We start from the raw sequence: 17472 nt of genomic DNA, 5'->3' as shown, positions 1-17472 counted from the left end.
ATAAAAGTTGAAATGCGTAATCCCATAGTTATTGCACAACAAAATTCATCTTGAAGTGAAAACCTAAACATTGCAGGGTTACATGTGAACTATGAATTAGTGTACTTGTCGTAATCTTATTTTGATGTGCTATTTAATGTTTTTCCTTTTATTAACATCCATTCCTTTCGTATGAAATTAAGCTTGATCCTGAGAGCTATGAGAAGTACCTTAAAACTTTTATATGCAGTATGTATTGATTTCAGCATTTTGATATCAGTATTGTCTTTCATCTGGATTATTTTGTGTCGATTTGCTTTCTTTTGGACTCATGCCATTAGTGTATGTTCCTTATTTTTTTTCCCATTGTGTTGCAATTTCAGAGCATGTAACCTCTAATGCCAGCGATAGTGAAAGTAGTTACCGTAAGTGTTTTTAAGTTCTTTATTTATTTAGAATCTTTGTTTAGTAGCTTTTTCTTTGGTTTTGTTTGTCTTTTCTGGGTATTTACATGTTAAATAGAACTTCCAGTCACCTTCAGGTGAAATCCGTATTCATGTATTTGGTGGGGTACTGCAAATTCTGCTGTGTCTTTGTTTTTATAAAACTGACTAGAGAGAATCATTGCAAACCTCCTTTATGGACGTTTTTATTGTGATCTGTGACTTTGTTAGTTCAGCTTAATTTTAATCAATTCCAATTCTTTTTAATTATGTGAGCTAGATAGACTTATTAAAACCTAAATGTAAATTTAATGCTGACAAATATATGTAGTTGAGCTTAATACTGGAAGCATAACTAAACTAAATAGTGCAGTAACTATCTACAATTTTTCACAACCGATACTCAGATTTAACACGTATAGGTTTGTAATGAAAGTAAAGATAAGCAAACATGTATTTACCCTGGCTTTCAGCTTTCATTTATCTATTTTGTCAAGTGTGGGTGCTTAGTATGAATTGTCTCAAAAGCATACGACACACGTTCAGTGCTGGAGTCAGTTATGATAAATTGGCACGCTAGGCACGCATGCACGTTCTCTCTCTGAAGATATAATATCCTTTAAATACTAGACTGAGTTAGCTTTTTTACTAGCCCAGGCTACAGTGCTATTTACTGTTACCCAAGGTACAGTAGTACTGCCTGTTCACAGTGGGAATATGCTGCTCTACAGTGCTTTAAAATGTCTTAAGCCAGAGCCAGAACTTCAGTCCCACTGGTCATTTCCATGGAACAACTCCTCAGTAAGCTTGCGGTGTCCAGACCTGGAACCCAGGATAGAGCAGAGCAGGAAGATGGAAAAGTTGAGGATTTGAAGAGGAAAACAAAAAGAAGGAACAGTAAAAGTTATGCAGTGTGACACTGAGTGGCTCTCTCATCAGCTCCTGGTTGCCTGCAAACTGTGTAATGGGCACTTCAGAAACAGATATTATTTATGTTAGGGTAATAAGGAAGATGGTTCATTAACAGATATATTTCTTTAGAAGCTGTAGATCTTCTCAGAGGTAGTGATCCACGTTTTTTTTCTTCCAGATGATTACACTCAAGGAGAGAATTTATACATGTATATAAAATACTAACAGTGTCGTAGACTGTAATTGAAAAGAAACCAATTGGGGGAAGCGTTTGTGTTCCCCGAGAATAACACAAAACTGAGCATGTATGGAAGTTGCCTTTGCATATATGACAAACTTATTAACCATTTTTAATGACAATTTAATGACACGAGTTTGCTGCTTTCCTCTCTTCCCCTACACCCCAAGGTTTTTTTCAGACCTTGCTTTATTTATGTTTAAAGCTCATTATTGGTACTACTAGTTAGTTTTTTACTCCGTTGTTACTTGAGAAGCCCTGATTTTATTATGAATGGCGTGGATTTGCTTATCTGAATGTGTAATTCCAAGCACTTTTTATTAAAATTATTTTTTAATTTCTTCTTACTGCTGTCTAATATGAAAGTTATCTTGATTACAGATGAGTACGGTTGTTCAAAAGGTTCATTCTATTAATATTCATTTTTCCAAAGTATTGAAAAGCAGTGACAATATATACTTTTTGCCCTCAGTCAGGGGATGCTTTTACTTGTTGTTATCTCTTTAGTAGTTTGCTTAATTAATTTTTGACCTTAGAGCAATGCGACTTCTCCAAAGTATCTAATTGTGTGAGCTGGATCTTTCATAGATAAGTAGATAAGTTGATAGCTCTTCCTCTCCCAAGCCTAAAAAAGGGTTCTGAAAGTATATACTGTCCTTCTAAAATCCATTTGCATGAGTAACTTTTTAAGACATTAAAATATACAGGTTGCATGGGTTTGTGTCTGTCTTAACATATTCCTCACTTGCAATAACTTAAAAATTTATAAATGTTCATTCATGTATTGCTGTAGTACAGTTTGAATGCAAATTTATTGCAAATAAGAGAAATATTTCTCTTAATGAAATTGTAAATTTTAGATTTAAAAGGTCAATGGTATTTGCTGTGAAATAAAGAATAGATATATAGAAGCAATATATGAATTTATAAAAGCCTTTATCTGCCATCTGTTTCTATACAACTGTGGTATAGCATTGGTATGTTCCTTTGCCTGTTATAAGTATGGCTTATGAACTCCAAAGAACATTCTAAAATTACACAAGTGAGTCGTTGAAGGACTGTATTTTATTCTAAGTTCATAGGAATGTCATATAATTTGAGCTTGTATCTTCAGAATTATAAAGTCTCTGCTGTCATGGAGTTAATTTTTAGTGATTCCGTTGCAAGAAATCTTACTCAGAGACATCTTGCTAGGCTGGAAATAATCTTTTAGAGAGATGGCAACTGAGGTATATTTCAGATGCTTTCACTAACATTTAAAAAGCTTGCAGCTGTCAAAGGTCAAAATTCAGTTATTTTAGTTTCATTCACTGCTGATGTGCTTTCTGGAGCTGAGAACAGTACAAAGCATTCTTTGTTTTCAAGTTCATCCTCAAAAATTCATTAATAAAGTAATAGTTATTTAGTATATACAATCATAATTTTTTATTCTGTAGAATTAGAGTGGTTAATGGTGCTTATATAAATGCCACTTCATGATAAAGTTAATGGAAGAGGTGTACACCTTGATGTACATAATTGTCAGCCCTGTATAAATATAGAAAAATGTTATTGTAATTGCTGGCTTCAAAGTATGGAGAATGTTCATGATGAAGGTGGCATTGCCTCTAGCAGTGAATGATAGCATGCATGCATTTCATTCAGGGAAATGTGTGTAAGAGCATTTCAGTAATGCTTTAAAATTCTTCTTGTGCTTGATGTCAGTTTGACATGCAAACATAAACCAGGAAATTATTTATACTGTATGTGTCTTATGCTTTAAAATTTTGTGTTTGGCTTATCTTTGTGATTTTTATAATTCATCACTCTTGAAAAATGTCCTTCATCAGTATCATTGTAATGCTTATTATTGAGGAATGTCTGTATCATTATAGTTCATTTAATGACTCAATTTAAATATGTTGGTTTAGAAAAAAATATATAGATATGTATTTGCATTTACATTTTAGGTGGCCAAGAGGAGTATGTCTTGTCATATGAACCAGTCAATCAACAAGAAGGTTTGTAGATCTCACTCAGTATAAAATAAATATCATCTGAATTATCAGAATGCTTCATGTGCCCTTTTGTACTGAACACCATGATAAACTTCTTCACTGTTTTGAACTTGTTACCATTATTCAAATGAATAAACCATGAAGGCATAAATTATTAAATGTAATTGCTAAATTATTTAGTGTACAATCCAAAAGTGTGCTACTTAAAATAACTTATTATGTGTGGTTTACATTGCATAAAGAAAATATGGTATGTTTAACAGATTCATCAGCATGAGCCCAGGAATTATAATTTTCTTCTGTTTCATATTGCTTTAGCATTCTTACCCTTGCAGTTCCTTTTTTCTATCAGTGTGCCAATAGATCATGTGTCTATTTTAGCAAGCTTTAATTGAAAAGTCTCTAAAACATGGCAGTCTCCCATTTCTGTATGGGAGTCTCCCATTTCTGTACGGGCTTCTTATATGGCTAATTTGGTTAGCTATTGCCAGAAATTTTTTTTAGGAAAAAAAATGAAATTGAATTAAATGGAAATTGAGAGGAGAAAATATTTTCTCATGATTGCATTTAAAATAAAATGCTTTTCACTGATTTCCAATGGGATGCTATCATTTCTTTTTCACCTTGGTCCTGATCTTGCTTCACTGTGTACAATAAAGAATTTTTAGTGTTCCCATTCACCACCACAGGTGCTAATGGTTGACTTACATTTGTAAGTTAATCTGTAAAAGGGATGTGTTTTGGGAATACTTGGTATCTATTACCTAGCAAATAAAGCATCAGTTGAAGTAAATACACATCATGTATTTACATGAATTTTGAGTATCAAGATTTCATTTTTGGTTTCATGCATTGAGAGGCAGGACCCAGTTGCTTTTAATAGCTAGGTAAGCATAGCTTAAAGCGAGGGATCTGGAGGTTTGTTACCTTCAAAGGAGCAGCTCTGTAGGTGTGCACACCAGAGGGTCTCACAAAATGAGAAATATCTTTTTAGCTGGCATTAGCCTCCCAGATTCTGACAACTTAATGGTTTAAGGGAGAGCGATAGTAGTATCAAATGAATTAGTTTCAAGGTTGAAGAGAAAAAGATGTGAATGAGACTTTGCACAAGCCGATGGTTTAGTAACTACCATGTTGTAAAACTAAAGATTTTAGAAAGCCAAGTGCTTTGGCATTTAAATACGAGTGTAATTCCCTTTGAGTCTAACATAGTGTATGGGGAAGACCAAAAAAGACAGTTGCTTAGGTGCAGTAATACATGCCCCACATATGTTATCTGCGTTTGTCTGCTAATTCAGTTTCACAGTATTTTTATCTATTTTTAAGCAGCCCAGAGGAATAAGCAACTGTAGTGACCTAAACAGATTTAAAGGTGCTTGGATTTGAGACACTAGTGGGCCACCCTTAGTCTTTAAGCAGAGATGTTTATTGTTAAATTAACAGATTGACAGTTACTGGATCCCAGACATTCCTTTCATTAATATATTAATACCTCTGAAAGGAAATAGTTCTGAGAGTCAAATTAAAATACATTTTATAGGTCAGACTTTATTTAATTTACTTATTTGCACAATAAAGACAGATTGAACCTAGAACTAAAACTTACACATCTGAATTTATGTGGTAATGCTAGGATAGTTAGACATTACTCTGTTCATGGTTCTTGCAGTATAATCAGGTATTTTCTGCTTGAGCTTAATTTACAACCAAAACTACTTTATAACTTTATAAAAAAATTAAACTGCTTTTAAAATATGCCATACTTCATTTTATAAGGGTGTTAATAGTTACAGAAGCTATATGTAGTTGAGTCTTTTCCTATATGAATATTTAAGTTGTGGTCTTTGAGGAAGAGCAGCAGCTTCTCCCAAGCCAGCACTAGAATGTCACAAACTCTGCTACTGCTTAGGTACCTCCATGAAGTGAAAAGATTTTCAAACTTCCTCCTTCTGCTGTTTTCATTAGAAGGAAGGATGTTACTTTGTGAAAAGATTTTTTTTTTTATTTTTTTTCCAAAGACATTTAAGACATCTTTGATTCCCCAGGAGAAGGATTTGAAAGTGAAGATCTAACATCTTAACTATCACTATGGTGTTAATTGATATGCATTCTTCAGTGTGTTTTTCTCCTCTACAGGAGTACATATTCTTTTAGGTATTAAAACCATTACCATGTGTTAAAGCTTATTTTGCTGAAGTGTGTAAGTTAGCAATCATACTGAAATGTAACTGATGTTATTCCTTTATGTTTAATAGTCAGTTACACTCGACCCGTGATTGTTTTGGGACCCATGAAAGACAGAATAAATGATGATTTGATCTCAGAATTTCCAGACAAATTTGGCTCATGTGTTCCACGTAAGTTGCAGCAAATACTAAAGCAATTCTACATTATTTTTTGTGTTCATTTTCTTAATAGACATCCTCTGTATGTTGAGTTAAAAAAAAGTTAATATATTGTCTAAACTTTATAGAGCTATCTTAGTTGTCAGTCATTTCTTGGCTTGTGACAATTTTGCAGTATAAATGGGAGACTATTTTTGGATATTGTAGGGGAAAAAGTCACTGCTTTTCATTTTGCTTTAAAAATTACTGGTTTATATTTAAAGATACTACTAGACCAAAACGAGATTATGAGGTGGATGGACGTGATTACCATTTTGTCACTTCTCGAGAGCAAATGGAGAAGGATATTCAGGATCACAAATTCATTGAAGCTGGCCAGTACAACAATCATCTTTATGGAACAAGTGTCCAATCAGTGCGAGAAGTAGCAGAAAAGGTAAGTCAGTGTCAGTTCCTTTCATTTACTGAGGTGATTATCTGACTCTGCTGACAGGGGAAAAGAGAAGAATGGCAAGAAGCCATTAGGAACCCTCTGACTTCTAAAAGAAATTTGTACAAAACTAGAAACAAAGTGCATTGTCACAAATGCATTTAGGGAAATAATAATTTGGAATAATGAATAGCATCGTGATTAAATTATGGGAAAACAGCAACCATAGTTTGTGCCCTCTTATAAAAAGAAAATAGAGAAGAAATAATTGGAATTACCGGCTAATTAACCTAGCTAACATACATAGATCATTAATTAAGAATAGTGGTGGTGCAGTTGATTAATATGATGATCCATTTGATATAGACCAGTGCAGAAGAAAACTTGTAAAATTGTTATTCTTTGTGCCCTTCATGGATTTAGCTGACAGAGGGAAAAGAGTGAGTGGAATAAACTCAATTTTAGGAAGACATTTTCTATAACTACCATTAAATTTTGAAGACTGACTTTACTATTTCTATCTTGAACAGATTTTAATTATTTCTTGCAAAATCTAAATATCTCTAAATTCAAAGTGAAGTTTAGTTGAGTTCTCTGAGAAAGTGGGAAGCAGGAAGTGTGTTTCTTGGAGTACAACGCTTGTTTTAAAGAAAATTTTTTTGGTGAAAATTCTGTGAAAATGTATGAGTAGTGTTCTGCTTACGCATAAGGTGCATTTACAGCAGACAATGTTATCTGATATGTATGACAGAAGAAACAGCTATTTTCTAGGTGGGAACTCACAAGCATGAGCACTTAAAGTGTGGACATGTGGAGGGTAACCTGTGTGACACAGGAGTTAGTGGTTAGTCCTCTGGAAAACAGCGTAGACCATTTTGGCCAAATGACTGAGTATTGTTATTTCTGGCAAGTGGCATTTACTGGAGTGAAAAACAGGGAGAACATGGTGAGATTCTGTGGTTCATGTGATGAAGTTTTCTTCTGCTGTCTTTCTCACCCTGTGGAATAGAACATGGCCCTGTGGTACATAGCAAGAAAAGTAAAGAAAATTAATTACAAAATTGTTAAAGTAAATGAACGGTGCTTTGTATGGGAGACTGAACAAAGTTGTGAAACTATCCTGTGTGGTTAAATGATGAAACTATTTATTGAACAGCTTCAACTTTATAACCCTGTCGGCAGTTGCTTCACCTGGTAGCACAGATAGAATCCTTCGGTTCCATCCTAGACCTGAAATTGGCTGTTGTCTTTTTGCCCATCTAGTGGATTAGTAAGGTCCAAACCGATTCTGAATCTTTTATAAACTGACATGAAGAACAAATTACTACCAGATGTCTCCATGGTATTAAATCTCTTGCACAGGCACCGTGGCACTTTGGGGAGATGCAGCAATTTCTCAGTTCCAGCTAATGTTATTTTTCTGGGAAACAATGGCCTGTCCTTCAGAACTTGACATTCAGAATCGTGACGGGGCTGCAAAATGGTTGATCTGGGGCTGCTCCCTCTTTGTATTCCTCTTTGTCTTGTTTAAGAGATGAGTCCCTTCAGTGGGTCTTAGTACTGGGGTACAAAAGATGATAGTTCTAAGTTTTGTGTGATGAATTTAGGGGCAGACACAACAGAAGCGACTGCTACTACCCCAAAAGTACCAGAAATAGTATCCTTGCAATAACTTTAAATTGTGCTCATTCACCCATGCTTCCAGCTGATACCCGTCTCATTTCCTTACCTGTAATGGACACAGCTAAAGGTGCTTTCTGATGCCATTGTACATTTCTTGTAAAAGTCACCGAGTGCTGTGCTGTTTCTCAATCAGATGCAGTGCAAGTAAGGAACTAAAAAATATGTAAAATATTGTTTAAATGCACCATACGAAGAGCAAAATAGCTTCCCTAGATGAAAACATGATAAATTTTTCATGAAGTGCTTGCATTTCTTTTCCTTGTCTTCCAAATCTTCCCTTGAAAGTAGTTTTTCATACCTTCTTTGGAATTGTTAGCAGCTTGCAAATCTCTGTGTCTGAGGCCACTGTTAGTGCATGTTCACTATCGATTTGGAATAAACTGTCACAGTTATATTCCATAAGGTCCAGCACACCTGCTGTGCTGGCAATTCAGTCCTCCACCCTTTGCCCAGAATCCTTTGTCATCTGGCATAAGTTGTTGGGCCAAGCACGGCAAATACTAAATGTTTTATTCACAAAAGGGAAATGGACCAGGTAATGCTCTTAATTCTCAATTCCCAGAGCATGTGCCACGTTTAAAGAGAAACCATTTGAAAGATGTGGACAGGTCCGCACATGTGGTAAAATACTCTGCTAAAACATACAAACACCTTTCTTAAATGATACCGCTCAGCATCCAGATCCATGGACTGGATGTGGGAAACAGTTATCATCAACAAGCTGATACGTATTGTTCATGTGAGAGGAACACTTCTATCCTCTTCAAGGATTCCTGAAATAAAATTCTGTGATTGTGTTGTGCAACAGATCAAATGTAAAAGATCCTAACGATCTCTTCTGCCAGGAAGCAGAAACGTGTCGGTCATTTCAGACTGCAGTCAGTTCTTGTTCTTCAGTGTGCCCTCTGGGAATGATCTCCCAGGAGTTCAGGAGGTAACTCAAGTAACCTTTGGTTTTATGGTGCTTGTGGGTTTTGTATCCTGGCTCACAGAATTTTGCCATTCACGTTGGTCTCCTGCTAAAGAAAAAGCCTTTCTTATTTTGGTCACCTGACAGTGGTTTTCTGTTCCTCTCCCCCATCCCTTTCTAAAATGGTGGTATGCCAGATTACTGCTATGCGACTCAAAGGAAAGAAATAAAAATGCGCGTGGTGGAAATGAGCGTATTGGAGATGAGAGGAGCTGAGGAACAGGAAGAGCCTTTCAGATGAGATATACCAAAGAGCTGGAGAATTGTTTATAGGGGGGAAAATAGAGGTGAGGAGAAAAGCAGCCCTACCACATTGTCTTCTAGCTGCCCAAGGAATGGTGAAGTTATATTTGTTTCTCAAGAGACAAAAAAATAATTAGCTCAAATTGTATTCAACATGTCAAACTTGGTCTTCTGGTGTGTGATACCTGGGAGGAGGAGAGTGCTTGTATTCAATTCCATCTAATGGTTCTGATGGTGGCATATTTCCCTGCCATCAGGGGTGGTTACTAAACTGCAGCTGTGGCACAGCCACCTCCCTAAGCAAGTTATTAACAACAACAAAAAATATTTTGGAGGTGTGGTTGAAGTATGGCTGTTCACTGGATGAGTGTGCACTGTTGATTGGGCTGCAGCCTGTGGTGGAGAAAAGAGGGAAGAAGGGTGAGGAGCATGTCGACTGATGTATGATCCCAACAGAGGAGCACTGTGGCACCTTGGGCCAGAGTGGTGAAATCATAATATCATTGATGCATATACTCTAATTTTGTTATCGTCAATGGAGACGTGTTTTCTCTTCTAAAATCTTAGCTATGCACACCTGTGACTTAAACTTTGCTTAGTGGCATTTTCTCTTCTCTCTCACTTTTTAGGGTAAACATTGCATTCTTGATGTTTCTGGAAATGCAATCAAAAGGTTGCAGATTGCCCAGCTGTACCCAATCTCCATTTTTATTAAACCCAAAACAGTGGAAAATATCATGTGAGTAAAAGTAAAGTACCTCCGGCTGAATTGTTTTGAGACTGTCATTGTATTTGAAAAGCCAGTTGCAAGTTATGTGAAGACAATTGTAATATTTGTTTTAAACAGTATTTAATTACCTGAGTTTAATTTCTAGGGACTTTGAGATGAGGTTTCTAATCCAAATTGAAGTGCTTGAGAACAAACGTCACTGTGCTAAATTCCATGCAACATAGTGTAAGAACATCTCATTCCCACTACAATCTTTGCTTAGGTGTGTTGTTTAGGAGACTGCCTTTTCTTAGGGGTAATACTCAGACAACAGTTTAAAACCTTATTTCAAAAGACCCCAAGTATTTGCTAGTAGTTTTTAAATGTACAATGTTTTCAATTTCAGGGAAATGAATAAACGCCTAACAGAAGAGCAAGCCAGGAAGACATTTGAGAGAGCCATGAAACTGGAGCAAGAATTTACTGAACACTTCACAGGTGTGTTTTGCTTGGGACTGTTCCCTTGCCAAGAGTTGAAATTTTATTGCTTGCTGTAAAATAGTAATTGCCTCACCACTGCGATAAGGCTGGACTTTGTTTTCCGGCTGATAGGTGATTGTTTTGAGGCATAGCGCCATCTTCGTACTTCTAAGATGGCGCTTAGTACTGATTTCAATTTGATAAATTAATTCAATATATAGAAAAATTTATTGGGAGCTTAATTTGGATTTTAAAACCTGTGAGACTTCTACCATTTTCCTAGATATCGTAATGCAGATGTTTGCTTTCTTGATATATTGTATGCTTAAAGCTTTTAATTTGCAGAGCTGAGATTGCCCAGTAAAGCTCCCTGTAGAAAATGATTAATTTCCTTTCTTTTTTTTAAATCAGACAGTAAAGTTTGGTAATTAATTAAGCCTCTGGAAACTGGGCACTACAGCATTATAGCACTTAGCAAATCAAATTAGCATATGCCATGGACCTAAGTGTAACAGCAAGGGATGGGCAGCAAGCACTCACACTCTGCTAGTTGTTTACATTGTGGCTTGCAGGAGGAGATTGATCAAGTCAGGATTTTCAGGACAGAAATGAGCCTTCCCTATTCCTGTCCTAGATAGACACTCACTCCTTTCCTTCCTACTATGTTCCCTTTTGCAGCATTTCAGTGTTTGCTGCCTCATTTACCTCCTTTCTCTGACATGACTCCTTTGCCCCAGTCCTCCTTCCACATCTTACACGGGCAGAGCTGTGAGTGCAGCAGTGTGGCCCACCTGGGCGGAGGCACAGGAAGGGGTGGTGCCTTCACAGGGGAGGAAGATAGAGGAATCAGTAGACTACCTGCCCCAGTCTTTCCGCTGACTTGTTCTCTATGTTGTGTACTACCCACACTATGAACAACTCGATTCCATCCCTTTTTGGTTGCCTCCTGCTCTCCCTGCAGCCTCGCAGCTGTCAGTTTATCCCAATGCTGCATCTAGCTTTCCCGCTCTTCCCATAGCGCGCTGTCTGTACCCAGAAAGTTATGGGACTCTCAATGTATATTGCAAATTCTTCCTATTATAGAGTCTGTTACCAAATGACCTGCAAATGTGTCAGGTTTGTTCAGAAAACAAATGAGTTTATTTTCATGTATATTAATTAAATATTAGTAGCTGGTATTCCCCCAGGATGTCTCAGGGCATTATATAGGGCACTTTTTCAAGAAATTAAAGGACATAATTCAAGATGTTTCAAAAGCTTATGGGCCTTTTTAAGAGCCCTAGTGCTCAGAGCCATGTTTCTTCTCAGAAGTATGAGGCTTGTTGACAAAGGAAGATAGCAATGGTCAGACTTCTGTCCTTGACAATCCAGTTCAGGGTAGAAAGGCTTCTCTGAATCTGTTTGAGATAATTGAAGACATCACAAATCCCACTTAATGCTTACAATTTAGAGGCTCCCATCCATATGAGTCAGCTGGTAGAACAGAATGCGTGAGCATTCCTTAATCTGTTAAAAAGTATCACATCGCGTGGGGTAACTGAAATCAACTTCACGAGCAGGTTAAGTTTAAACAGATTTAAACTTTGCACTGAAGCACACGAAGACTGCGTCCATCTTCTGTTTTGAGGGTATTGAGCTTTGAAAGAAGTGTGGTTAAACATAGCTGGAGAGAAATAAAATACTGAAGCTTATGGCTATTTGCATTGCAAAGACATTTCTAAATCTTTCTAATGCACCGTTGTGCTGTGAACGTTATACTTGACCTAGAATAATTGAACAGCCTCCTCCCACGGGCACTGCGACAATGGGCTGCAGATGGGCAGAAAGTTTTCTAAGAGATGGCAAAGAGGAGTAGGAATAAAAAGGAAGTAATTTGCATGAAAGCAAAGCTCAGAAGCAGCAGTAATGTATTGATGCACAAAAGAGTGAGTCTGGCCTGCCTCCAAAATTATCGTTCATGCTAAACTTTGTTTCTTGGATTATCGACTCTGAGGTGGCGATCCTAATTAAAAAGAAGTTGCTATCTCACTTTGATTGCTTTTTCAGACTGAAGCATATTAAGAACAGCTCAAATTTGACCTTCATTCTCACCAGACCATACTTTACTCTGATGTGTCAGAACACATCCATATTGCTAATTATTTTCTAGCCTTGGAGAAAATATATCTAACTTACACCATCTGAATATAAATTGCACTTTTAACTTCATAAGGAAGCCTGTTCTCTATAAAACTTGAATCTGTTGGCTGGGCAACAAACTCCATGAGTTCCTCCTCTTTTTGACCAAGAGCAAAGGTAGTGCTAGCAGGTAGAAATCCCAAGGTCAGCCAGCCTTGCTGTGAAGTGTCAGGATCCAGCGGAGGAGTTCACCAGTCTGCATTACACCAAGCCTGACTCAGGCTGACTGCATGAGGACACAGCCCTGTACTCTATCTTGCCTTGTGTTGGAAACACATATGAAAGTTGGACCAAAAAGAATACTGGAGGATGCAAATTGGCTCAGGCAAACTCTTAACGTGGTTAAGAAAAGCAAAAAAACCTCCTCAGTTGTATGTGTATACTGGTAGTAAAGTTAAAACCACTTCCTAACCCCAAGCCTCTGAGTGGGAGAGGTGGTGCTGTGTGTGTCCTACAGTGCCATCAACAATGTGCTTCACTCCAGCACAGAAACCAGAAGTCTCAGTGGGTGTCCATTCCTTCAGCAATCTAAAATCCTCTTGCCACTCAGAGAAAAGAACGGCTTGGCTTGGAACATCTTGGTTTCTGTACGGAGCTAGGAAGGGCGATTGCTGATTGCCACATTGTGTTTTGCAGCTATTGTCCAAGGAGACACACTGGAAGAAATCTACAACCAAGTGAAACAGATCATAGAGGAACAGTCTGGGCCTTACATCTGGGTTCCAGCAAAGGAAAAATTATGAAAACAGATTTTTATTTTTCATTTTCTAACTGACATCACCTACTACATCTGACGACTCTTAAGCCCTTCCAGTGGAGCCTGCCTCTAGTTCTTTCCAGCGTGGTTCATACCCTAACATTCACATTCTGCAGTTCCCATAATGCTCTACATCTGGTGTCTCTCTTAGTTTAAATAATTTGTATTATTGTGTGTTGTTGGTTTGCCATTTTTCAAACATGACAGTGGAATGGCCTGACCAGCTATTAGTTTGGGGTGGGGGTGGGAGGGAATTGCTTGGTAAAATTCCTTAATGTTTAAGGGAAAGTAACTTTCAAAGATTTTTCAAAAAAGCTTTATAGACATTCTTTTAAAATTTCATAACAATTGAAAGAAAAGTTGTATTCAAGGAAGTTGAAAATCATGAGTAACTTTGCACGCTTAACTTTAATAGCATGGTTTGGTCAGGGCAATCAATTTCAGGTTTTATTTTCTGAGTTAAATTCTATTCTCACAGTATTTTATTTTTTTTCCTTTCCAGGCAGTTAGAGAGAAACTTTCAAGTTTTGAGTTAACATTTTCATTAACTCCCATTACTATTCCTCAAGGGGTATTCATTTTCATAATTTCACATGGATATTCGTATAATCTATTTTTTCATTTTTTTGCCAATAAAATTGCTAGGGACAAAGATGTGTAATGTTTTTAATCTTCCTCGTGAAACACTATTTATAGTGTCTTACAGAAATTGTTTATAGATAATGGTCATCACACTTTTTGAGCCTAAAATATGTTTAGGTGCTAGGAAACCTTGTATTTTTCAGAGGAATGCCAAATTTCCATTGGCAGTAATACAGAAAACAGCTGCAGAGATGGTCATTAGGGCAATGAGAGAATGATTCGTAGCCTAAAAATGTGTGTGTTCTTAGGGGTCAGATTTTAATGAATATTTTACCCACGATAACTGCCTATTTTGTTATAATAAATATATATATATTAAACTTTCTTTAACTAAACTCTGTAACTATGGGAATTATTTTCTTTACATAGTTGCGCACACGTATAAATATATATATATAAAATATATATTTTTCTTTTACCACCTACTCCTAGCTTTTGTTTTGAATAAAAATACAAATTAGAATTTACCTTCCTTAATCATGAGAAATCAAATGGGCTATGGTGGCTGGGCATAAAGTCCAGGGAATATTAGTTACAAGAAAAAAAATACACGCAAGTTCTCCTCTTTTCTACGGAATTTCAGGTGTTTGTCTTCCCTTTCCCCTCCCCCTTGTAATATGCATGTCTTAACCAAAGGGAGAATTCAGAGTCAGCAATGCATTTTATTTTTCTTATGTGTTCATCTCTGATTGCATAGGCACAAGATCTTCCATTTGCAATGCACAAACTTCTGTGCCGAATGTTATAAATACGTTGTACCAAAACATGGAACTACCTTCAGTAATGAAATTCTCTAATTCCCGTATTTTTTGGTACCTGCCATTGCTTGTTTGAAACTGTTTATAAGAGGGATGTACTTATGGCAGTCACACAACCAAATTAGCTTTGGTTTGTAAAGAATTATCAACACTATCCATTCCATTTGTTAGAAAGAGGAGAACAGCTAATAAACTTTATTGTACAATATATTTGTCAAGTGTGTTTTTAATCAAAAGAAATACAGGTGTTGTACCATTTTAAAATAACTGACTCAAACTGTGAATGAAAATAATGTGTTAGAGGAACACTGGTGACCAGATTGGGGCTGAAGAAGTTATTTCCTTACAAGCAGGTTTAAACTTGGGACACAGTTACTGCTGGTGTTATGTGGAATGCTTATAAGACTTAGAGTAACTGCAAAGCTGCTGGTGTGTGGCCCAGAGTAATTTTTGGTTTTATAGATTGGTGAAGTAGGTATGCTGTCTTTGAGACTCCTGTCTATGGAAGTGCAAGGTGTGTAAGATTGATGCAACTTTTGATAAATAATGTCATATATTTATAAAGGAGCTAAAAGTGTATGATAGTCTGCCTCTTTGAAAGTGATTGATTATCTGAGGTGTATAGTGAGACATCTTAAAACAGACCAACTTTAAAAAAAAAAATCTAAATCTCAGCTATGAAATCTGCAAACCATAATAACATTTGAGATCTCTATAATGTACATACTTTTTAACCTCTTTTTTTTTTTTTAAATGATTAGCTGAGTAGATATGTGAGGAATTACTCTTTCATATATTGGAGTGTCTGAATAACTTTTCACAGGACTTTTCTCCCAGGCGTTTGTCCTGTACTAGCCAGGTGTCACCAAATGCTACGCTCAGACTGAAGTGCACAGTACTCACCTTGCACGGTTGTCATGCTAGAGTGAAAACAAGTCTGGGATCAAGAAAAGCCAAAGGACTCTGGGGTATCTTCTTGTGGTTTTGGTTTTGCTTGTTTCAGATGTTGCCCTTGAGCCCTGGCAGAAAGTAGATTCTGACAGTCCCTGATGCTCCTAGTTGACTTATTTATCTTGTAATTTTTAGGATTTTGCATTAATTAGTGTTTTTCAGGATCTCATTTTGCCAGTATTGGGTACTGATATGTCTTTGATTCTTGGGTATGCTTTACTTTTTTGTATTTTAAAGATGCGTTTTACAATATGTGTACTTCTCTTAAGGCTTCCAATTTAATGACTAGAGTAATTAGGAAATCCAAATGGTGTCGTACTAATGCATTAGCACCCTATGTTTGCTGCCCCAGTGAAGGCACCATGGGTTTCCTTCCCTACCTGATAACCCAGCTATTTGTAACTGCTATACAGAAGCATGCTTGATGAAGTATTTGCTGCTCTCTGTTACTATTTTAAGTTATTATATTAATCATTTCCTTTGTGGGCATTTTTGCTAAATTGTGCTGAAAAATAGGTTAAGAAATCTAGTATCTTCTTAAAGCATAGATATTCATAGAGTTATGAATAAAATAGGAAAATGAGCCAAATTATCATGAACTGTGCTTGTGTGATGGTTTAGAGGGGGTTGCATTCTCCTGTACAAAAAGGCTGCTCCTTTACCTTCTGCACCTTTCCTCCAGAGGATCAGAGGAACCACAGGAGAAGCCTGGTACCAAATTCATTTATTAATCTTGCCCTTGCAGTCTTAAGCAACTAGGGCTAGGGCTGTTCATCAGTCTTGTCATCTATATATTGTATGTAAGCCTTGCTGTGTCTGAGGGCCTGAGAGGTTAATCTGGCCAGTGAGAAGGGCAGAGGAGAAATCCCAATAACAGATCCTTCCAGAAATTTGGAAGGACTCCAATGGTGCCAGGTCATTCTTAAGCACTTTAGACAGCAAAGGGACAACTCATTCCTGATGGTCTAAGCAGCCAAGAATCAGGTTTTGTTTAAGAAGGTCTGGAAGGATCATTATCTATTTTATTTTTTTTAAGTTCTAAACTTGAAATAATAATTAACTTACTCAGCTGTTGTCTTGCAGGTGCTAGTAGATGTTAAAGCTAGCAGCCTGGCCAAATTGCAGCTAAGTAACTACCTCCTGAAAGCATCCATGCAGCGTGACTGGATGTATAGACAGTCCGAAGGATGCGTACAGGTGTCTTGTTCGTGTGTGCTCTCGTAGAAGATGGTAAAGATGCATGCATGGGGATTCACGGTGGATCACAGCCGTTCTTTTTCTGGTAGCTGGGTGCTGAGCTGAGAAATGGCAGGCAGCAGAGCAAAGCCGCATTACATGGCTTTTATCTGAACAAAGTGTTACAGGCAGCTGCGGTTCGTTGGCTAATGAGAAATGGAGAGGGGCAGCGCAAATGAGTGTTGCTCTGTGAAAGCTACTCTAAAAGTCACAGCAGCTTTCAACAGAGCTATTGCCAGCAGAGTTTTTATTCTTTCTGCGAGAGAGAAGCCTTCCTGGGCCTTCTCTAAAACCTTAAAAAAAAATCAAACTAGTTCAGCTATTTCATAGCACTTGCTATTAAATTTTGGGAGATGTTCACTTCACACGCACTGTACCACCTGTAGAGTGTTCAGGCCTCACTACTGTAAAAGCCAGGGTTTCTTCTCACAGCTTTATGAAATTCATGACAATGCTTAGAATGTGGCAAAAAGGTGATTATCAGCTCTGTCAGATAAAGTGCTTAGCTTGAATCTGCTTTT

The 17472-nt window shown here is 37.1% G+C and overlaps 1 protein-coding gene across 21 annotated transcripts in view; it reads left to right on the top strand.

Moving 5' to 3' along the window:
* DLG1 (discs large MAGUK scaffold protein 1) overlaps positions 1-16149 on the top strand; it is a 158954-nt gene extending 142805 nt beyond the window's left edge. For 5 of the 21 annotated variants that reach the window (XM_054835164.1, XM_054835167.1, XM_054835169.1 and 2 more), the window contains 7 exons: positions 363-404; positions 3522-3572; positions 5825-5926; positions 6178-6350; positions 9870-9979; positions 10356-10447; positions 13244-16148. In XM_054835164.1, coding sequence (XP_054691139.1) covers positions 363-404; positions 3522-3572; positions 5825-5926; positions 6178-6350; positions 9870-9979; positions 10356-10447; positions 13244-13350 — 677 coding nt within the window. In that variant the 3' untranslated portion in view covers positions 13351-16148. Of the gene's footprint in view, positions 1-362; positions 405-1938; positions 1975-3521; positions 3573-5824; positions 5927-6177; positions 6351-9869; positions 9980-10355; positions 10448-13243 lie in introns of all 21 variants that reach the window. The other 16 variants (XM_054835155.1, XM_054835160.1, XM_054835168.1 and 13 more) reach the window with 7 other exon arrangements.
* The last annotated feature ends 1323 nt before the right edge of the window (positions 16150-17472 follow it).

Source organism: Grus americana, chromosome 9 (assembly GCF_028858705.1).
Source record: "Grus americana isolate bGruAme1 chromosome 9, bGruAme1.mat, whole genome shotgun sequence".
Classification (NCBI taxonomy): domain Eukaryota; kingdom Metazoa; phylum Chordata; class Aves; order Gruiformes; family Gruidae; genus Grus; species Grus americana.
The sequence above is the reverse complement of the archived record's forward strand: the minus strand, read 5'-3'. Positions and strand labels throughout refer to the sequence as shown.